The sequence below is a fragment of the Phodopus roborovskii genome, unplaced genomic scaffold (genome assembly GCF_943737965.1).
Source record: "Phodopus roborovskii unplaced genomic scaffold, PHOROB, whole genome shotgun sequence".
Lineage (NCBI taxonomy): Eukaryota > Metazoa > Chordata > Mammalia > Rodentia > Cricetidae > Phodopus > Phodopus roborovskii.
In genome coordinates, this window is record NW_026126448.1 from 3,917,202 (window position 1) to 3,940,848 (window position 23,647).

General features: G+C 35.6%; 1 protein-coding gene across 1 annotated transcript in view; it reads left to right on the forward strand.

Annotated features, from left to right (window-relative positions):
* Agbl4 (AGBL carboxypeptidase 4) overlaps positions 1 to 23,647 on the forward strand; it is a 1,068,750-nt gene that overhangs the window by 406,840 nt on the left and 638,263 nt on the right. Inside the window, exon 4 of the mRNA XM_051188468.1 lies at positions 11,066 to 11,160. Coding sequence (XP_051044425.1) covers positions 11,066 to 11,160 — 95 coding nt within the window. The remainder of the gene's footprint in view (positions 1 to 11,065; positions 11,161 to 23,647) is intronic.

The following is a 23,647-nucleotide window of genomic DNA, read 5'->3' on the forward strand; positions in this document are numbered from 1 at the left end:
TATCTACACTTAGTTGTTTTAAAATTATTAAAAAAAGAAAAACTATGAAAAAATATCAAGGAAATATGATATCTGACTATCTTAAAGATACTAATAACATATAACAATAAATAATGAAATAGAATGGTTTAGGAAGTTTCACTGGGTGTGAGAGAAACCATTTCCTATCATTGAAATGTATCATTGAAGTATAATTATGAATATAATGGTGGACTGTCCCAAGAATAAACACAGATTTGTGAAACTGTAACAGAAGCTCAGGAATAAGAAACTTAGCATACAAAATGTTATTATTTATAAAGACAGCATTTAAAATTCTAAAAAGAAGAATCACTTATTTAGGAAAACACTATAGTGAACATTTGAAAACGACATATTATGCTGCACTTCACACTTTATACTAAGATTTCCAATGAAATTAACAGTAAACATTTACATTTTCTATTAGGAAAACTTAAATATCTATAAAATAGTCAAACCCTTTCAGCCTTCACGTCTTGCTTTCTTTTATTGACTTTGGTAAATATAACATTATATCATAAAGACCCTTTCTGTTATGTTCTCCCAGAATCAACCATGCATCTGAAATCAATGTGTTATTCACATGTGATTTCATAACTTTTTATACATATATTATACTGAAATACTATCATTCTGTGTTATGATGCTTGCTTTGTCTTTTCATTAAACACAATTCTGGCTAATTGTCCCTCTAGAGCATTCGTGTTAAATGCTGACTGGTGTTCTGTTTTGCCAATGAAACAAAATTTACCCACTCTCCTGAGTTAAGTGGTTTAGCTGTTCACTCTTGTAAACAAATGGACTACAGTGCCTATCCCCTGTGTGCCTCCTTATTCAGTGTATAATATGTCTTAGTAGCATATAGATACAGGGTCACAGTTCTAAATATCTTCATCTTTATTGCCAAGTTTCCTTTTAAAGAGATTATTTTATTTTGTATATTCATCATCAGTATTCAGACCAGTCTTTTTTCTACATAATTATCCTTGCTTGATATTTTCAAATTTACTATTCTTTTGCTAATTTCTTGGGTAAAGAGGGAATTCACTTGTTGATTTATCTTAACTCAATTGTTAATAGGATGATCATATATCCACATAGTTGAGACCTTTCCATTTTTTTTCTACAGCAGGTCTAGTTACATTTTTATTCCAGTTCTTTTAAGTAAAATTTTGGTATATCTGCAAAAGACTGTGACTGAGTATTTCAAAAAGTTTTGAGAATATAATTACAACATCTATCTCTTTCCTCCCTTTAAGCCCTCCTATATCCATCTTCTTGCTTTTTTTTAAATTCATGACCTTTTTTATTGCATGAATATTTTATATGTATACATATTTATTTCTAAATATAACCAGGTCAGTCTGTATAATGTTATTTGTGTGTATGTTTTCAAGTCTAACAATTTGGTATCGGATAGATAACCAATTCATAAGCTCTTCCCTGGGGAAGACTATTTCTCTCATTCTCAGCACTCCTTAGTTGCCTGTAGTTCTTTGGATAGAGGTGTGGTACTCTTTACCCTATCCACTTTAGCATGTCTACTGTTGTTCTCCTTGTTCAGCTTGTATTTTGGAAGTCTTGTTGGTGAGACTGTAGGTGTACCTCCTGAAATTACGGAGACACAATCTCACATCAAATCCCCTGATTCTGTGGCTCTTATACTCTTTTTGCATCCTCTTCTAGAAAGTTTCCTGATCATTAGAAGGAGTGTTTTGTAGGTGTATCCATTGGGACTGGGCTCCTCAACTTTACATTTTGATTGGTTATGGTTTTCTGCAATGGCCTCTATCCATTGCATGGAGAAGTTCCTTGATAAGAGATGAAAACTACATTTAACTCTGGCATTTAGCTTTTTTTTTTTTTTTTTTTTCTCTGTAAATGTCTCCATTGGCTTATCACCTTTTAGTAATAGTCAACTTTTCATATATTCACCAACAATATTATGTCTGATAGACATTGAACATGTTCTTAGACTCTTTAATTTGATTTATTGTTTTGTCTCTATTGACCATAAAACTACATCATTCTAATGAATAAATAAGATAAACCACAATATTTTAATTCAAAGTATATTTATTATTATTAAATGTCTTTACAGTTGCTAAATTTTGCTATCTGCAGTTTCATGCAAATATTATAATGATATCAAATTTTATTCACATACACACACTCACAAATATATAAGCATGTGCTGAGATTTTGATGAATTGCATTGAGTCTAATTTAACCAATAGATAAATTATAATAATAAGTTATTCTACTTATTTATTACTTTTTGGTCTTAATGTTTTATAGTTTTGTGATTAAAAGTTTTGTACTTTTGCTTTCACTTATATATAGGTATGTACTATTTTTGAAACAGTTATAAATATAAAATACCTAGAAATTTTTTTATTTTTTTATTGTAAACACATAATGAATTTTTAAATGCTGAGTGTGTATTAATATATTCTAATAGCTAGAAGAGTCTAGGGATATCCTTCATGCAAAATTATTTTGGCAGTATATATAGTATGTTTTATTTTTGTCTTTATAACTCCATTCTTTGCAGTTATTTTCATTGCTTTGTTGTTGTGGGTAGAAAATCCTGAATAGGAGTGGCAGTAGTAATAGCTTTCACTTTTTTTTTGCCCCAAACATAATAAAAATACTATGATTTTTATGATTAATTATGATATTTTAATTGCGTTTTAAAACATTTTCTTTGGATAGATAACCTTTTTCACATTAAGAGCGTTCTTATAATCAGTTTTCTGGAGTAATTATAATTCAAGAGCCCTACATTTTATCAAATGATTTTATTTGACATTTGAGGCAAATTCTTTTTTTAAATTAATTTTTATTTAAATTAAAAATAATCTTATTTTACATACCAATCCCAGTTCCCTCTCCCTCCCATAGTCCCATTCCCCCACCTATTCCTCCATTCCACTCCCCCCATCCACTTCTTAGGGAGGGTGAGGCCTCCCATGGGGGATCATCAAAGTCTGTCACATTATTTGGGGCAGGACCTAGGCCCTCTCCCATGTATCTAAGCTGAGAGAGTATCCCTCCATAGGGAAAAGGCCTCAAGATCCAGCAATTCCACTCTTAGGGATATACCCAAAGGATGCACATTAATACCACAAGGATATCCACTCAACTATGTTCATAGCAGCACTATTTGTAATAGCCAGAACCTGGAAGTAACCTATATACCCCTCAACCAAAGAATGGATAAAGAAAATGTGTTATGATTACACAATGAAGTATTACTCGGGGGTGGGGGGGTAACATCTTAAAATTCACAGGCAAGTGGATGTAATTAAAAGAAACCATCCTGAGTGAGGTAACCCAGATACAGAAAGAAAAACATGGTATGTACTCACTCATAAGTGGATATTAAACATAAAGTAAAAGATAACAGGCTTACAATCCACAATCCCAGAGAAGCTAGGAAATAAGGAGGACTCTAAAAGGGACATACATGGACACCCTGCACCTCCTGGAAGGGGAAAGGGACAAGATCTCCAGAATAAATTGGGAGCATGGCGGTGAGGGGGGAGAGAGGTAGGAAAAAGAGGAGGGGAGAAGGAGGGGGGAGCAGATCATGAAGCACCATTCTGACAGTTGAAGTAAATTCTTTTTCTCTATAAACATATTATGATCCATTTAAGAGTTTTAAAGCATTTAATTCCTAGAATGGTTTAAATTTATTGTTTTATTCCCACTAGCTCTACTGGATAGAAGTAACCAATTTGGTGTACGTTTTTGTCAAAGGGAGTAACTTTCCCCTTTTTGTGGCAAAACCTTTGTAGATTTCATTGTCAAAGTTATGTGGTTATACAGCACAAATTAAAAGGTGTTTTCTCACTTTCAAATATCTAGAGCATGCTGTGCAGTGTTGATGTCTTATCTTTGTCATATCATTAGACAAATTCTCTGGTAAAACTTGATACACTTTGAGTTTTCTATATGAGAAAATTGTTAATATATAATAAAATTGATAATATAATATAATCAATTGCCTTTTTTATCTAGTTAAACTATCAACTCCCTCTGTCAACTTTAATAATGAACATTTTTGTCTTAATAGGCATTAGAGCTTTCATTCTAATTTTGGAAATTCATTGACATGACGTTTTTATTTTACTATCTTCTCATTATAATTTGTTTGCCTGTATTAGGGTTTTAATTCCTAATTTGTACAAGCTACATCTGTTTTAATTTTTCACATTTTCCAGAGTAGAATTTTATTTATTTATTTATTTATTTATTTATTTATTTATTTATTTATTTTACATATTGATCCCAGTTCCCCCTCCCTTCCTCCCTCCCTTCCATGCCCCCTGACCACCCTACCATCCCATCCCCCCCAATTCCACAGGGATGGTTTGCCTTCCAGGAGGGATCATCAAAACCTGTCAAGTTTTTGGAGTAAGGACTAGGCCCTCCCTCCTGCCTCTAGGTTAAGGGAGTATCCCTCCATGAGGAATGTGCTCCCAAAGTCCTTTTGTGCACCAGGGATACATCCTGGTTCCACTGTCAGAAGTCCCTTAGACTGCCTAGGCCTTCTGAGTGAGACCCACGTTCAGGGGGTCTGAGTCGGTTTAAAACATTGTTTCATCTTTAGAGTTAGTATTGGAATTTATGTGGTGTTTTGAAATTCATTATCCCTCCTCCACTTCATCCTCTGTTCCCTATTCCTCCACCTCTGGCTGTTCATCCTCTTTCCTTTTTTTTTAATTTTGGAAATAATAACCCTGGAAATAACTAGCCTGGAAAATACCCCAGTGTAGTCTCAAATTTTCCTAATTCTTGGTATGGAGATGTGGCTTGGATTCACAGTAGTGATGATTCTACAAAAGGCTAGGGTTGAGTTTCAAGCACACACATGATGGGTCACAACAGCAGTCAGAAGTTTTCCTGTCCTGACTGCCTAGTCCCAAATCAACACATGGAGGCTTATATTAATTACAAATGCTCAGACAATAGCTCAGGGTTGTTACTAACTAGCTCTTATATTTAAATTAACCCATTTCTGGTAATCTATGTATTACCACATGGCTCATGGCTGTATCTGTCTTCTAGCATGCCTTGCTTCCTGGGCAGCTTGCTTGTATCTCTCTGACCTGCCTCTCCCCTCAACTCCAATTTTTTCAGTTTGTCTCTCCCACCTAGCCTAATCCTGCTGTTATATAGGCCAATCAATCAGCTTTTCAATTAACCAATGAGAATAATACATGTTCACGGCATTCAGAAGGATTATTCCACTGCACACAACCACTTTTACCCCCAGTTGCAGATGATTTGACACTGTCTTCTGACCTCCATAGGCTCCTATACTCAGATACATAATCATTCACATAAATAACATTCTAAAAAATATTATGCTGTAACCTTCCCATCAAATTTTTAATTTCATGCTACATTTTGTTTATTTATTTAGTTAGTTGTTTAGGATGTGTGTGTTGAGTGTGAGTATGTCAATGAGTTTGAGAATGTAAGTGTGTGTGCCTGTGTGTGTGTGTGTGTGTGTGTGTGTGTGTGTGTATGTAGAGAAGGAGAGCTTGCAGGAGTTTTCTCTGTTGACCCAACTCAGGTCTCAGATTAGACTGCTGGTCTCATTACTACAGGGCCATCTTTCTGTGAACCCTTTTAAAATACACTACACTAGAATTTTTAATATGATTTTTAACAGAAGCAGCATTATTGACATTTTTATTTCCTAACTATAAAAGTAATATTTTATATTTCTTCAATAAGTATGATTGCTATACATTTTAATAGATGTTATAAGGAATATGAGGTACTCTTCAATTTCTCCTTTGGAAAGAATATGTAAACATTTGAATGAATACCAAATATATCAGTAACCTTTTCTACTTGTATTTGTGGATAACTTAGTATTTCTTTTCTAATTTATTAGTATGGTAACTAACACTAATAGGTTTTTATTTTTTGACTTATATTTCTATTCCTAGGATATGTCAGATCAGGTTATTATATTATTTTGTCAGTATGGAAGTTTATTGTTGGGTAATATTTAGAAATAGGTAATATTTAGAAAATTTCAGTCACAGCTTGTAGCTTAGTCTGAGCTACACTTGTTTTGTTCTCCAGAAAGTCTTGCCTGGTTTTGCTTCACAGTGAATTGAATAAATTCATACCTTTTTAATTTTCTTTCATTCCACAAACCATTAATGTAATTTTAGAAGTCAAGTACTACTACAAATGCCTCCCCCAAATATTCCTCTGCTCATGCCCTTACTTTGGTTTTTGCTCTTTGAAACAAGGATCTGAAATTTGCTTCCATAAAGAATAAGAGAGTAAATGATTTAGACTTTGAGAGCTAATAAATTTCTGCAGAACTGTTCAGCTCTCCTGCCAATGTTGTAAAAGCAGCTTAGCCAACTTTCATGAATGAGCATGACTTTATTCACAAAAAGAAGGCAATCAGGATTTGGCCCCTAAGCTAACAGAAATCATTTTGATTTATTTGACATTTTCTGTATCATTTGTATATGTCTAAATAAAAATCTCTGTTCTACATTTCGCTATATATTTCTCTTCATTTGTGATAGGACTTATTGACCCTTTGCTATAGATAATTTCATTACTCAATATTTCTATTCTCCCTAAGACTCTCAGAATATTTTTCTTTTGCAACTAACCTCCTACCTTCTAATGTCTGATTCTATTTCTGTTACATTAGCTTTCTATGAACCTAGTACAAATCAACTGTTTCTTCAAGTTCTTAAGTTTACTTGCCTTGGTCTGTGCTTCTATTGAGTGTCTCTTACTGCTGCATGTTCCACATGGGTTGTGTTCAGCCTGGCTGGGGCCACAATGAAGTAAGTAAAGGGAACACAGACACACACACACACACACACACACACACACACACACACACACATGCATGCACACACGCACACACGCACACGCGCGCGCGCACACACACACACACACACACACACACACACACACACACACACACAGGGATCACGTAGCGTTCTCCCATCCATACCACTGCAACCTGGAACCTCAGCCTGTTTGTTAGATACAGCACAGGGGGAGGGATTATCCAGTCTCCTAGGCTAGATAGGTGATCAGTCTCAGGCTGTAAACATCTGGGAGGAGGAAGCTGCAGCTGCTATTCTTTGCACATCCTGAACAATGGTTCATAAGCATTCATGCCCAGACTCACAAGGAAGGCTTTGCCATTCCTCTTGTGCCTGGCCCATATGGCTAATACTGTTGTCAGTTTATCATAGACCAATTGGTCTCAGAGTCTTCATTAGAGCCATGCTTATGTCAAAATGACATGTTCACTAAGGAGTTCACCCACTTAGGGATTTCTGTGCCCCCCCCCCATTTTGCTCTTAACAAGCTGGCATTTTATTGGGGTAGTGTCTTGCCTATATTTGGAAATATTTACCTTTGGGAGTTAGTGATGCCAGAGAAGAATCCTCTAACTTCCTGGCTGGAGCTTAAGTCTGACAACAGTGCCTGACACTTGGTCTCAGCTGGGTCTGCCATCTCTAAATCCAGAATCTCCCTCTGCTTCTGCCTCTTCATCAAGTGATCCTATAATTCTGGCCACACAGAGTAAAGGTAATCCTTGGAACTTAATGTGAGATGGTTAATCAGTATAATTTCTCTTAATAATGCTTTTGGCCACACCCTGAATAGAATTCCTATTTTCAGAGGAAGCAACTGGTACACATGTTTCCAGTGTTTTTTCTTTGTATGCTGACTACATAGCATAGTACTTCTCTAAACCTTCTTGTTTTCTACTGGGTACACAAACCAGTCAAACCTGTCTGTGGAATGTGTTTTCTGTGTGTCACAACTCTCATATGTAGTAGTGAATTAACCATCTAATTTTAAAAAATGTCCTTTTTTTGTCACTACTTCTTCTTTGACACATGAAAACTTATAGAGGATGTTTTAACACTTAAAAGTACATGAATAGCTTGCTATCATTTTGAAATATACCTTTATTTTTATGACTTGATATAAGAATAATTAAAGTAACATTTGTTTTGTGATCATATACGTACCTAATTTTTATAGGTATCCTTTATTTACTTGAAAAGTTTCACATTCCCTTTTTATGTGTTTATTGATAATTATTTGTAAATTATCATTGATTAATTGTATCAGTTATGAGATTTGAATCTCTACAGCTTTCTGAATATTTGCATGTATGCTCAACGAGTTACTATTTTAAGCGCTGTGGATTTGTTGGATTTCCCTGTGGTATGGTCAGTTTTGTTAGATATACACACCCAGAGACAACACACACACACACACACACTCAGAGAGAGAGAGAGAGACAGAGACAGAGACAGAGACACAGAAAGAGACAGAGACAAAGAATGCCATGGGCAGGTAGAGGACTCTGGGTGACAACTGGAAATTCCAGGTTCTTGTGTCTCAGAATAAGGACTTTCTCTAGCCAGGTACCTGTGGATAGTGGTAGCATTAGAGACAGTTTATTAAGAAAAAGAGCACTTGGGATCTGGAAAGGAAGTTCAATAGATAGGAGTGCATACTGCTTTTCCAGAGAACTCGAGTTGAATTCCAAGAACCCAGGATGTGAGGCTGCTCGCAACTGCCTGTAACTCCAAATCTTTGGGATCTGACTGCAGATACCTGTATTCGTAGGTACACACACACACACACACTTTTTTGAAAAGCAAAAATAACTCCCCTCCCCAAATCAGGAAGAAGTAGGAGAAAAAGAACACTTAACAAGCAAGGATCTAGATTATGAGAAGCTAAAATAATGTATGTTTAGTTTGCCTGAAAGAGGATTTTCCCCTTATTATGAAGTGATGTCAGTCAGTGGTTTTCTGGTCTCATGTGTTTTCTCTGATTTGCTTTCAAAATGTTGTCTATATTTTTTCAAGAAGCCTGCTTTGGTCTTGTATTCCCAAATCTGAATATTTGTAGCTTTCACAACCCTGACCTTATATTCAGCTGTTTTCCCTTTCCATTTTGCCCTTGTCACTTTATTATGTCTCTTTTTAGACAATTTTTAATGAAATATGTTTAGTTTTATTTCTTTCCTCTTTATATCTCACTAGTATTTTATGTCTTATTCAATGTACCTAATTCTGGAGTTCTTCAGCTTTCTTATAGCTTAATATGATTATTCTTGTAGTAACATCTATTATACATTTTAACCGGAGAGGTGAATATTTAAATTAAACTGCATTTTTTAAGGATGCTGAGTGGGGCTTTATTATTGTTGAAGGTGCTCTCTTGTGTTTAAAGCATTCATGTAGGTAATTAGTTTGTAGTATACCAGAGTTCCATAATCTAAATTCCTATTCAGGTATTTTTTTTATGGGGGTGGCTGATTGTTCCTCTTAGTTGTGTTGTTATCAGGCCATGTGCCCTTGGTCCTGTCCCTTTGAACCTAAGGTGAGGCACAGCAAGAACAAGAGAAACCATATTAGAAGAGGCTGGCCACTTCCTGCCTTACAGGAAATGGAGAGATACATATTTCTGTGGAAATCCCCAGTGTCCCACTCGCTCCAGCTAAGCTCCACTTTTTACCTTCCTACCACTTTTAAAGTGTTATCATAATGGAATGCATTAAGGGCTCATCAAGAATAGGCCAGAGTCTTTACAATACAAACATTCCACCAAAGCCTGCCAGCTAGCAACGAATCCCCCAATGTACCAGCCTGATAGTCAAAATGTCACAACGAGAAACAACAAATAGTCTGTCTTATAAAGCTAATTACTCTCAAAGCAAATGAGAAATGGCTCAAATTTTGGTCTCTGGGGTTAGAGTCTAAGGGTCTATAGTTCTCAAAACTTTTGTAGGAGTTCTAATCTATAAGGTAGAGCAATGTGAATGAGATGATTAACTGGAAATTAGGTGCATAGTGAGACTTAAGGATCATTAGTTAAATTTTCTTTTTAAATATAAGATTTTTTATCTTGATTATTTGATTTTCATTACCAATTAATGCCTTTTAGGATGGGCAGAAGTAGTTTCTTGCAAGTGGCTGGAGAAAGAATATTAGGGCTAAGTAATCCTGCAGCAAAGGTATGGATGGGCCTTTGCAATCAGAGAAACCTGAAGCTTAAGTCCCCATTCTGTCAGTTACTAGTTCAGAGATTTTTTTTTTCATGGTATAAAGGCAATATACCTGGCTCTTACTAGGTATAATTTAATTTTCCTTCTATGTAAAAAGTGAGCAAAAATATACAACGTTTGTTTCAGGATGTAATATCTAAGCAAAATAAAAATTTTAAAGATATGTGAGATGTTTTGTAATAGTGAGATGTTAATAATTAATAAGAATCCCACTTACTTTCTACCCTTTTATTTCACTTTGTCTGTTTGTATCATTTCTTTATTAGCTTTTTCCCTTTATTGACAATCTAGCTCCTGCATATACAATACAGAGTCTAAGTTCACTGGAAATGGATTTGACACTTGAAATCTCAAAAGAAAAGAGAGGATTATTCCTTGTGAGGTTCAAAGGCCATTTGTCCCATTGATATTGATTTTCTTAAATCAGATAGTAGCCAAGACCTTGGGAAAAGTAATTGAACTGACAACCAGCAGGTCTAAGTTATTAATAATGGAGCAGCCTTGGACATTCTTGATGACTTAATGTAATAACAGAAGAGAGGTCTGAAATGCCTGGAGTTGGGGTTTGTGGCTGAGTCTCTGTGGAGAAAAGAAAGCACAAGTTATTCCTGAGAACTTATTTCATGGAATAAAGTCTTTGTGATAGTTCCAAATACAACGCATAACACAAGGTCACAAACTCCTAAGTGTTAGTGTTAGAAATAAATATCAGTCTTTTAGGGTTCCAAAACTAATTAAGGTGAATTTATAGTAATGAATTCCAAAAGAATAAGATTTGTAAGCTTACCCATCACAAACAAGTACACAATAAGTGACCACTTTTGCACTGTGAGGTGCTAGTCTGTGTGGCTTCCTTTGACCTTGCTTATGATTTTCTGTCTTAACTATCAAAAAGTGTCAGTGTGTATAGCAGGGACTTCTGACAAGTTTCTGTTTCTTTTACAGAGGGTCATTTTCAACATTGTTAACTTCAGTAAAACTAAGAGTCTTTATAGAGATGGGATGGCACCTATGGTGAAATCTACCAGCAGACCGAAATGGTAAGTGACCCACGTAATGTAATCCATTACATTTTCCAATGTAATCCATTTTTTTTCTCAGAAAATCTGACTTGTTTCTAAAGTGTACGCTTAGCATAGCTGGGACCCAGTTTTCCTATAGCTGAGTAATATGAATCTGAGTTTCTAGATGGCTGTTACCTGAGCTCTATGTACTATTCTTTCAGAATGTTAGACACTTGTTCCCATGCTTATTAGAACCAACATCTGGATTTGCTTATGAGAGGAGTTACGCTATGATGTTTGATAAAATTATTGTCTCATTTTAATTGTTTAATTGTATATCTTTGGAAATGTATTTATAATTGAACCACTATCCACTCCTCTTCCTTATATCTACTCTAAATATAGATGATATGTAGTAATGTAGGAAGACATTGGAAACGATAGTTTAGCCCAGCATGTAATCTGTGCCCAACATGAATCCCAGAATAAGCATGAATGCAGTCCAACACATTTGCAGATGACAGTATCATATCACAAAAATGGTTGGACACTCTGGATGTATTTCTGTGCTTGCTTGCTTCCTTTTTTCCTTCCTTCTTTCCTTCCTTCCTTCCTTCCTTCCTTCCTCCCTTCCTTCCTTCTGGTGTGTATGTTTTGGTGGTATTTTCCATACACATTGTAGTTTTATAGATGTTAGAGTTTTATTTGTCCCATCACTATACTAAGGAGGAGATGAGTTAGAATGAGAGAGATTGTAATGATGATAATAATAGTAATACTAGTAACTACAGCATTTGTTGAGAACTTGTTCTTATGCAAACATTTTCACACTTTTGTAATAAATATTTTTAAATATAGCAAACTGCAAATGAAAAAGTTGCGACCAGGGAAAATTAAGTATTTTTTCAAAGCCATTAAAGCTAAGAGAGGACCTAGTTATCTATATATTGCCTCAAAAGTCCTTGAAACTGCTTCATCCTATCCTCCATCTATTCATTTATTTATTAAACCAACATTTGTTGAGAGTAACAAAATGAGAGTTTTAAAAGACAGAAACCAAGTATTAGTCATCTGTCACACAGTAGGTGTTAAGCAAATGCTCTGGGCACTGAACTGAATACCTTATGAGAATTTATATGTAAAGTCCCTGGCACTTGCTATACACTCAATGAATGTTATCTATTATTAATAATATGTAAAATGCTATACAAATGCAAGGAAATGTTAATATTATTCTAGCTTTGATCCTTGTTCAAATTTTAATGACTAGTGAGATGATAGTCTCCAAATGTCTGTATTTATAGAAAACTAGCATTTCATAAATATTGAATTGTGCTTTTTATCTACAAATGATGCTTGGCAATTTTCTATAAATGCTAGCTTGAGAAGCTCAGGTTTATAAAAATGCAGTCTTTTGATAACAGTTATAAAAACTGTTATTAAATGGTAAAAAAAATCTCTGGTCATGTTTTTTATTTATTGCATCAAATCAATTAAACAGCTGTATTTTTGATGTCTTTCTGTCAATGTGATTTAGACAAAGAGCACAACTTGAGTCTCTCAATCCAGGTCAAGAAGACAATAATATAGGCAGGCATGTGTGTTGATGGATACATCTAGCTAGTAAAACAATATAACTATGCATCTGTTCATGGGAGACTTGGAAGAACATCATGCATTTTTCCTAAGTTGTGTGCTAAAATCTTATGCAGCAACAGTAATTGCTTTCTACCTTTCCAAGTGTTAGCTTTGGTAGCTCTAATTCTCTCTTCCCTCCTGTCCTTGTCCCTCCCCACTTTCTTCTCTCTCTTCTTTCTGCTTCCTTCTCTCAGTCTCAGTCTCCCATTCCCTACAACTACTTTTATCTAAAATATTACACCTAAAATTGTTTCCTTTTGGTACCTGCCCTATAGACCTATAGATTTTCACTTAGTCTCTCTTTCTCTCTCTCTCTCTCTACAAATACATTTTGAATTTTTGGAAAAACTCTTTCCTTAGGATAGATGTTAAATTCTCTACAATTTTTTTTTTTGCTTTTTAATCTAAAATACGTTTGATGTGCCTCATAAGGACCTATTAGTGATACCAAGACTTTTAGATTTAGCTTGAACCTGGAAATCTGTTTGTTATAGAAAGTAATTGAAGAAAAGACACATCTGAGAAGCCATCATGCAAATATATGACCACTCAGTGCTTTCTTGGTTTAAGGAGATAAAGTAAAAATCTAGTTGCAAATGGTGAGGTTGTAGGAAATTCTATGACTGTTTAGTGCAGTATAATTAATTCTGTTCTTACACTAGCCCTCTTTATGACTATGGTTATTGTCTGCTAGGATTACTACTAGGGTTTTTCACTAACAATTTATCAATATTTTTTGAAAGTGCCAAAAGGAAGCTTACTATGAGTGAACACTGCTGGAAACTGGCACTTCTAGATGTCTTGTATCTGTATATTTGTATATGCAGAAATTGAGGATAGAAATATTTACACAAGTAGTTAATGGTGATGCCTGCCAGAAGCTCATGAACTAAGGGCTTTTTTTCAACCATATGCAAAACATTGGGATGGTGGGGGAAGGAAACACAAGGAGCACAAAGAAGCATGATGTTGTATGGTCTTTGGTTGGCCTTACATACCTTCTCTGATTTCCTTTTTGATTATAGAATAAACTAAGAAGTTTGGAATGAACTTTAAAAGTAATTTCTACTTAAATTTTATTTTTTCTGTAATATGTGCTAGATTCTGTAATGATAAATATGAACCTGATCTGATTTTGTTTTTGTGAATTGCTTATAGGTATATCCTTAGAAAACATTATGAAGTATATAAAGAATAATGTGGATTAAGGAGTGTTAGGGTTAGTGTCATGTAAACAAAGGAGAAGTTTGGTATTTCAACTGTATTATCTATGGATGGGACATGAAAAAATAATTGGGCTACAAGAAGAAGATTTAATGAGGAGGTGCATAATGAGTGGCTGTATTCAATCTTGACTTAAGGTCAGAGAGCTCAAGCCTATTTTTGATCAATTAAGGTTGAACCACAAGATGTTTGGCCTAAAATGTGGCTACTGTATGTCTTGCCTAGACAACAGAATATTTGACATAAGGTATAGCTAATGAATGTTTTACCTGAAAAACAGGAAATTTGGTATTGGGTGTGGTCACTTGATATTTTGGGTAGTAAGGAGGTAATTACATTTGTTTGTTCCTTGTATCCTTACCCACTTTTGATTGAAGTATATAAGAACTTGGAGCAATAAACTTGGGGCTGATCATAGTATTTATTTGATGGCCTCCCAACTCTATGTTTGGTTTCTTGTCTGTTTCTTTTCTCAATCCATACTCCTCCTTTCAAACACAGACTGTACAAATTGGAAGGACCCAAAAAAATAAAGCAACAATTTAACATGTAAATAGTAATAATTATAATAATGCAAATTGCTAATTTTTTAAAAAGCAAATGTGAAATATATGTGTAAATACTTTTTAAAGTGTCTAAAATGTCTTGGTAATAAAACAAAATTTCAAACTCCCTATTTATTCCCCCCTGGTTTACCTAATACTGAGTTTTATGAGCTTTATTCCTCCTCTGTTTCGTCTGCCTATTAATACTGCTTACTGAATAGTTATAATGCCCATGTAACTACGTGAGGCACTGAAAGCATGTTGGCTAATGGGTATAAATTGTTATAATATAATATATAGTCTGTTTTACTAAAAACTAAAACTATAATTCTAAGAAAATATTTTAACTAGTATAATGGGGGATGGAGTATGCTGTACAAACTGTGCAGCAGCCTAAGTGTCATTTAAGATTTAAATTTAGGGATAACAAGATGTTTTAACAAGTAAATGACTTTCCCACAAAAGTCCAGTGATCTGAGTTTAATCCCAGAAACCCACATTAAGTCCGTCTGTGTCTGTCTGTCTGTCTGTCTGTCTGTCTGTCTCTCTCTCTCTCTCTCTCTGTGTGTCTCTGTCTCTCTTGCACACACACACACACACACACACAAAGATTTTTAAAATCTTAATCTACTACAAGAATAAAGATACTTTCTCAGGAAGTATCATTTATTCTGAGAGCTAAAATATAAGTGGTAAGTAGAGGCATTTACATGAAAAATTAGAATGTATTTGAAGCCTAAAAATGAGAGATAACATTGCCTTTCAATGCACCAAAAACAAACAAACAAACAAACAAAACAAAATATGATTGAACCATGAAAGAATGAGGAGACAGTATTTGGAAAGTTATGCAGGAATTAAGTCGAGACACATGTCATAAGGGAATCTAAGGAGTTATACTTCTACTAGCAGTAGATAGGAACTTAGGAACTCAGTAAAATCAAATTGCATTGCTGTTGCCATTTTAGGAGACTCAGTCTTACTGAATAGAAAATGTATTGGGTATTAATAGGATGAAGGTGTGCTGGTAGCAGTGCACTGACAGATGATGGACAAGGGCTTCAGATTCCTTGGAGCTTTAGTTACAGCATTTGTGCGATGACCAGCTTGCTGTGTAGGTATTGGGATTGGAACGCTAGGCATCTTGATAGCATAGCAAGTTTTCTTAAGCACTGATACATTTATCCAGCCCCACAATTTATAATATTACACCCATATTCTTTGGTATTTAGAATTTTCATATTTTAAGAAGATATAACATCATATAGTTTTCAGGTTTGTTGCATCATTTTTTATAATTATCTCCTAAGCTAAAACCTACAGAGTTAGTGATTATAAGCTCCTGCTACATACACTCTCCAAAACCTGTGTCCTTCATTTAAAATGGAAGCCATCTGCTTGCATTGTAGCAGAACTATAATATGGAAATCATTAAGGTTTGAAACTGAATAGTGCAGTGATAGCTTATATCTTTAATCCAAGCAATTGGGAGGTAGGAGCAGGCAGATCACAATGAGTTTGAAGGCAACCTGAAGTATAGATCAAGTTCTAGGACAGCCAGGACTACACACAGAGAAATCCTGTCTCAAAAAAAAAAAAAAAAAAAAAAAAAAAAAAAAAACAACCAACCAACCAAACAAACAAACAAACAAAAGAGAATTGACACTGAAGGGCTGTAAGATTGGAGTTTCAGTTCCTGGGACTGAAAAAAAGAAAAGTGTGTGCATTATAAAATGATCCCTGTGATGGTCTTCTTGCTTTCATTTAAATTTCATCTCAGGAATATTAATTTGCAACATTAAAACCAAGTTTCAAAATTAAGTATTATTGCATAAAAAGATAAAGAAGCATTGCAGACTTCTAATTCTTAGAAAAGATATGGGAGGTTCACTTCTTGTTTCTAGTACTGCTAAAAGAGTTTGTCACTATTTATGAAGCAAACTAAGACTTAGATAGCTAAAGAGAGGAGGAGTAGCAGCTGGGATCATGAGTACCTCAGAAATGATTCAACCCATATTACCTGGGCTTCCTCTTTGCCTTTTGTGTGCTGCAGTGGCTGCTGGGGTAGCTCTTGGCCTGGAAATTTCAAGAACAGAACTGTTTTTGAATGCACCTAAAAGCTAGTTCTTATTTAAAAAGAGCTAGGAAAACAGTCTATCAAGGCATATAATCTCAAGACATTGCTGACCTAAGCCATCCAGACATCAAAGGAAAATATATACACTCAACAAAGGACAAGTATAAAACCTAAACATCTACCCCCTACATATACCAGGTGATGGCAAAGGGAAGCAGGAAGCCATGATTTTAATTACTTCTTAACAGCAATCCCTTCCTTCTTCTCCTTTGGGTATGTGTGTATATGAGTATGTATATTTGTGTTCCGTGTGTGTAGGTGAGGGTGTGTGGAGGCCAGAAGACAATCTTGTGCATCATTTTTTTTTTTCAGACCAGGTCTCTCTTGTTGGTCTAGAATTTAGTGAGTAGATTAGGCTGTCTATCCAGTAAGCCCCAGAGGTCTCACTTTCTTCTCCCCAGTGCAATAGAGAGAATGGAACAATAGCTATTACTCAGTGTGAGTAATAGAAAAAGAACAGATTTAAAAGAAAAATGAGGATCTTCAGAGGTCCATGGAACTATAGTAACTTTCTTTTTTTTAAACATCCATTACATCGAGTTACAGAGGGAGAGGATAGCATGGTAGCATGGGATAGAAAGAACATGTGAATTGACTGAAATCTTCTTGAATTTGGGGAAAACATAATCTACATATTTGAGAGTTCAAGTAAATTTTAGACAGGAAATACCTAGGGAAACTCCTGTCAAAAATTATAGTCAAAATTTCTGAAAAGTAAGGATAGAAAATTACCATGGAGGCCAGGTAAGGTTCAATGACATCTTTTAAATATTTTAAGTACTGTCAGCCCAGATCACTCTGTCCACCAAATATTCTACAAGAATTAAGAAGAAATCAAGATATTCAATATGAAATGTAGGCAAAGTTTTTGTTCTGCAGCCATTTAGTCCCAAATAAATACACAGAGGCTTATATTAATAATAAACTGTTTGACTAATGGTTCGGGCTTCTTATTGGCTAGCTCTCTCTTAATTTTAACTCATTTCTATTAATCTAAGTATTTCCAAATTCACCAGAGAATGCTCGGGCCTATTACTCCTTTGCTGGCTACATGGAATCTCTCTGGTGGCTCACCCTCTGTCTCCTCCCCCCAGAATACTCATCTTGTAGCCCTACTTATACTTCCCGTCTGGATACTGGCCAATCAGTGTTTTATTCATCAACCAATAAGAAACATATATACAGAAGGACATTTCTCCATCAATGAAAGAAACCTAATATTGTCCATTATCATCAGACTAATTATTTAAAAAATGATTTAAAGAGTTTTTTATGCAGAAAGTCTGAATAAGGGCCTTTAGAATATAAAAAAAGAAATAATAGAAAGTGTAAACATGGGGAAAACCCAATGGAGTTTTTTTCTGTGTCTCCAAAAATATGTTTGGAGTGGAAACAAAAATATGTCATTATCTAACACAGGTATTACCATATGAGAGAGGATACTTTAACAAAGTTATACATGGAAAGTTATACCCAACTGGCAGCAGACTGATTCTGACCATAAGTCAGAACCTAAAATGAATGGCAAAGATGTGTTAAGGGGTTGATCCCCAAGTTGTGATATCAGGACCTGGTGGAAACATTGCAGCCTAGGTTAGGGGAAGAGATACTTTGGTATTGGCGACAAGCTTTTCCTCTTCTTCCCTTTCTTTTCTGGCTATCAGTTGAAGAGCTTTGCTTTGTCCCTTGTTCTTATCATTGTCTTCCACAATCCCTTCAAGATACTGAAAAGCAGAGTACACCTGATAACAGACCAAAAACTACAAAAATAGGGCCCAAATACAACTTTTTATGACTCTATTAATCTCAGGTATTCATTACCTAGTAGAAGATAGACTAGTACAGATGATAAGGGAGAAAGAGACAGGAATGGCCACAGTGATGTAGCATCTGAATGGCCTTTGTGCTGAGGCACTAATTACTCACCTTGATTCCCACTGAAGTTACATGTGACACAAATATGGAAAGCCTTGTGCATAAATTGTGCTGATGTAAGTTTCCAAGTTTTGATGATTGACTGTGGATGGGAGGGAAGAGGGTATGGGATTTGTAGGAGAACTCGGTGGTTACATGCAGGGCCTCTCCATAATGCTTTGTAAATTAATGAGAATCAGTGTTGTTCCAAGAACTTTTTAGAGCTTATTTTATTTTAGCTAATAAACTTGTTCATCAAATTTCCCATAGAATATTTGAAAACTAGCAAAAATCTCAGAAGGATCTCTGACTTCTCAGAGATTAAATGACAAGTAGAAAAAACCCTTTAAAACAATACATCCAATACAAGTAATATTTCAACAAGAAAAAAAATCATTTCCCATAATGGATAATGTGATCAGAGGAAGTAGACATGTAAAAGTAGAAGCAGGGTAGTTGGGTGGGAAAAACAGAGATTAGGTCTGCATTCCATCATGGAACTTACTGGTCCAGGACCAAGTCACTATGGGCTGCTGTGTGCTTCTGCACACAGACAGCAGCATGTTTGTCTGCTCCAGAAGAGTCTCACACTGCAGAGAGGAGGAGTTCTTACATGAGGCAAGGAGAACCCAAGAAAGGTGTAGACCATCATCTCCTGTTTCTGCCATAATGATGTGAGACAACATTTGTCTGTCTCCATGGTTCTAGAAAGCAACAAAGTCAGACGTTATCACCTCCAGTTTGCAGGTTTGAAAGCCATGACTCAGTAAAATACTTCATAGTTACTCAGGGGGAAGAAGCACGATTATATTATGTCTCTCTGACTCTTAGGAATACTGTTTCCTCTATTCCCTCCTAATTTGTATGATCATTTCCACAAGTGTGCTATGTCAGAAACATACATAGACCTGGTTGCATCTTTCCACAATGTCATTGGTTTCATTGGCTCTAATTCATGAATACTGACAGTGTGGCTGTTAGCAGTCAGTTTTTTGTTTGTTTGTTTTTTGTTTTGTTTTGTTTTGTTTTCGTTTTTTTTGATGAAGAATACAAATCTTAGTAGTAACTTTGAGATCAAGCACTACATTTCACACAATGATATATGATACAGAATGTCAGTGAAACGGTTAAAGAGAGTACAGGATTCAAAGAGGCTGAATGATATTCTATTATATACATGTAAAATATTTTATTTGTCAACTGATAAGTAGAAATGATTTATATAGATATATCTTGGGTAAACAATTGTTGTACTGTTTCCTTTTTGAGGAACCATTCTATGGATTTTCCAAGTGGCTACAACATTTTATATTCCCACCAATATTAAATCTCTTTTTGATCTGTATAGTATGTGTGTGTGTGTGTGTGTGTACAAGAGAAGGAGTAGGAGGAGGCAAGAAACATGTGAGGGGAATGAATTTTATGCATGCATATATGTAGATAGATGTAATTTTGAATAACTGAATTCATATCATTTTGTATATATAGTTGTACACATTTCTTTTTCATATCTTAATCCAAGTACTTCAGTTTCCATTCTCATAGATTAGCAGATCTTGCTTGCTGGTAAGTCTGTGTTCAACCAGAAAACCGGGCAGCTGTCAAGTAGGGTCTGGTGAGCATATTTAGGGTCTCCTATCTTGAGAAAGGATTGTATTAATAGGGAAAATGGTCTGGGGATTTGAGGTTGTCGAGAGAGTCATTAAGCATAATTTAATAGTGGATTTGTAAGGAGATGAACTTCTTCCCCAGCCATTTCCTTTGCCTGATTCTCTTTTTTTTCAGAACCAATATCTGAGACCATGGTCTACCACTCATTTTTTTTTTTTTTGAACAACTGGTATGATTTTCATGAGCCTCTGGTTCCTTGGTTATAAAACAGAGCTAATAACTTGCATCTTAAAGTTTCACAGGAAGAATTAAACCTGTGTGACTCACCAAAAGCTTACAACTGTAAGAATTAGTGTCTTGGTCTGGGGACAGAGCTCCAGCCTCGAAGGCATGAGCTCAGTGATAAAGTGTTAACAGAGCCTTGCAGAAGCCCTGTACCAATTTTCAGCACTGAAAAACAGATTACTATTAACTTCTCTCATTTTTCACAAAATCCTGCATTAGTTCTAAAGCTTCATGCCTGTCTGCGAATGTTTGCTATTATTATCATTTCAACCTCTTCCCAGAATCTTTAATTTGAGAAACAAACTTAATAAAGATGCATGGGTCATAAAAAGTATTATTTGCTCTTTAGAATATGGTCAAATTTATCAGAAACAATAAAATATTTGACTTGAAGTGGAATAGTCTTTGCTTTAATATTATAGAACAAGAAGAGGGAAAGAAAAGAAAACCAAACCCATCAAATAGCACATTGTAAAACTCCAGTATTTAAAGACATAACTTAAATAGATATGATTATCTCCCACTCACTCTACTGAGAAGAAAAGAAACAATTAAAATAAGTGTGTTAGTGTGAAAAGTATTTTATTACAATATTTCCATGATATTTACTCCATTTTCATAATGAATAGAATTACTTAGTGCAACTGAAACTGTAAGATAAAATTTTAAAACAGTAAATTGTGAAAGATAAAGGCAACTGTCTCTTGATCAGATTGGGTAGTAGATTTTCCTGATAAAAACAATGAAGATGCAAACTTGAATGTGGTGTGTATATGTGATGCTGAGTGAATCAACAGTGATGAAGTACCCAGAAGATCTAGATCTTGACAAATTCTTCTTTCCAAACTGGAAAGAATAAAAAGATTCTTTATACACCTCTTCTTAAGATGGTATGTGGGTGTATGTAGAAGGTGGTAGGAGTGGGGTAGGAAGGAAGAGGGAAGCATCTTTAACATTCTTACTAAACAGCATAGCATTTCAGAGCTTGACAGCACCTTAAAGATCATTAATCCAAACCTTCAATGAACAAATGCAAAGCATTAGAGGAGAAAAGTCATTTGTCCAGAGACATTGAACAAGATGGACAGAACCATGTCCAAAATGTAGGTCTCCATCCAGCCAAAGCCAATCATCCTAAACAGATTCTCCAGGAGTTTAGCATCAGTGCTTTCTGAAGGAGATTTAAAGATTGACAGACCTGGTTGTGAATGCTAGTGCTGTTACCTGAAACCAATGAGCCTCTGGACAAAGTTCGCAGTGTCTCTATCCCTCAATCTCTTTGTGTATGAAAGATGATTATGTGTAGTTGTTGGTGCACTATGAAGATGAAGTAATAAAAGGTGAAGTAGTCTCTTTGCTCATAAATTAACATTCCCTCCTCCCATCAACCTGCTTTTAGTTTAGACTTTACCTTTAGCATGACAAGGCCATGTATGTTTCCAACCTTTAGCCTCTCCCCAGCTCCTCTTTTCCCAAGCCTAGTGCTGTGTGAGCCAGCCCCTGTGTCATCACTGGTCACTCCCTCTGTCCTGCTCAACACATTGGTACCCCATTACAACTGAAGCAGCCTTCTCAGATTAGGAGCCAAACTCTGCAAAGGCCAGCTCTGAATTTGATCAAGGGAGCCAGATACTTGTTCTCATCTGGTTTTTATAGGTGACTAATTCCTACTGATCATATCATCCATCCTACTTTTCATGGCTATTTGTGGAGCTTAACATTTGCTGAGAAATATGTTGGAAACCTGAGTTCTTATTCTGCTTTTCACCTTTAGCTTCCTTACTAAAGGGTGTCTAAAGGGGCCTTCTCCTTTAAAAAAGGTTAGTGACTACCCTTATTGTCATCATAGAATCTACATCCAAACTCATGGAAGCAGATGCAGTGACCCACAGCTAAGCACTGCATTGAGCTATTGGAGTTCAGTTGAGAGGGCAGATGGATCATATGAACAAGGGGGTCAAGGCCATGATGGGGAAAACCACTGAGACAGCTGACCAGAGCTAGTGGGAGTCATGAACTATGGACTGACAGCTGGGGAATTTACATGGGACCTAATTAGGCCCTCTGAGTATGGGTGACAGTTATGTGATTTGATCTGTTGAGGATTCTCTGGCAATGATACTAGGACCTGTCCCAGGTGCATGAACTGGCTTTTTAGAGCCCATTCCCTATGGTGGGATACCTTGGCCAGCCTTGATACAGGGGAAAGCACTTGGTCCTTCCTCAGTTTGGTATTCCATACTTTGTTGACTCCCCAAGGAGGTTTTACCCCATCTGAGGAGAGAAAGAAGGGGTGAGAAGCGGAAGACGGGAGGTGGGGAAAAGGGAGGAAGTGGGAACTGGGATTGGTATGTAAAATGAAAAATATTTTTTAAATAAAAACAAATAAAGAAACAAAAAGTTAAAAAAGGGTCCATGTTCAAGTAATTTTACCAGGCTAGCATGGCAATGTTTGAAACTAATTATATTCTCTCCTTCAGTGCCTTTTTTGTGTTCCCTTGTTCTTGCTCTCTATGTTTACCATAAAGTTAATGAAGTCAAAGAATTTTGCTACAGATAAGCATTGACTAAGTCATAGTGTCTCACTTATAGGCTGTATGAGTATAATTGTAATATGCCAGGATTGGTGGTATGGTCAGACAGCTTCCTATTGCTATGGCCCTTTAATATGGTTACTCATGTTATGGTAACCCCCAACCATAAAATTATTTTCATTGCTACTTCATAACTATAATTTTGCCACTGTTATAAATCAAATGAAATATCTGATATTTTTGGTGGTCTTAGGTGACTCCTGTAATGTTTGTCTCTCAAAGGGATCATGAGCCACAGGTTTAACTGCTGGGATAGAGGAAGACCAATTCTGAATAGGATATTCTGTAAATAATCACTGGAAAGATAGTATTTGATTTGGGTCTTAGAGAGAAAGTAAAAGATTGTGAGCAGAGTAACATAGAAAAATGAGGTATATAGGCCAAAGAAAGGGCACTGCAAAGGCAGGAACAAGCATGGTGTACTCAGGAAGTATGAGCAGTTTGCCCCTACTTCATTGTTATATGACAAGAATGAGGGAGATAAGTAGAAAATTGGTCATGAGGCTGGAGTCTTTTTAGGAAAATATTGTTGACTGTGTCTGTGTGTGGATATAATCTTGTCATCTTTATACATG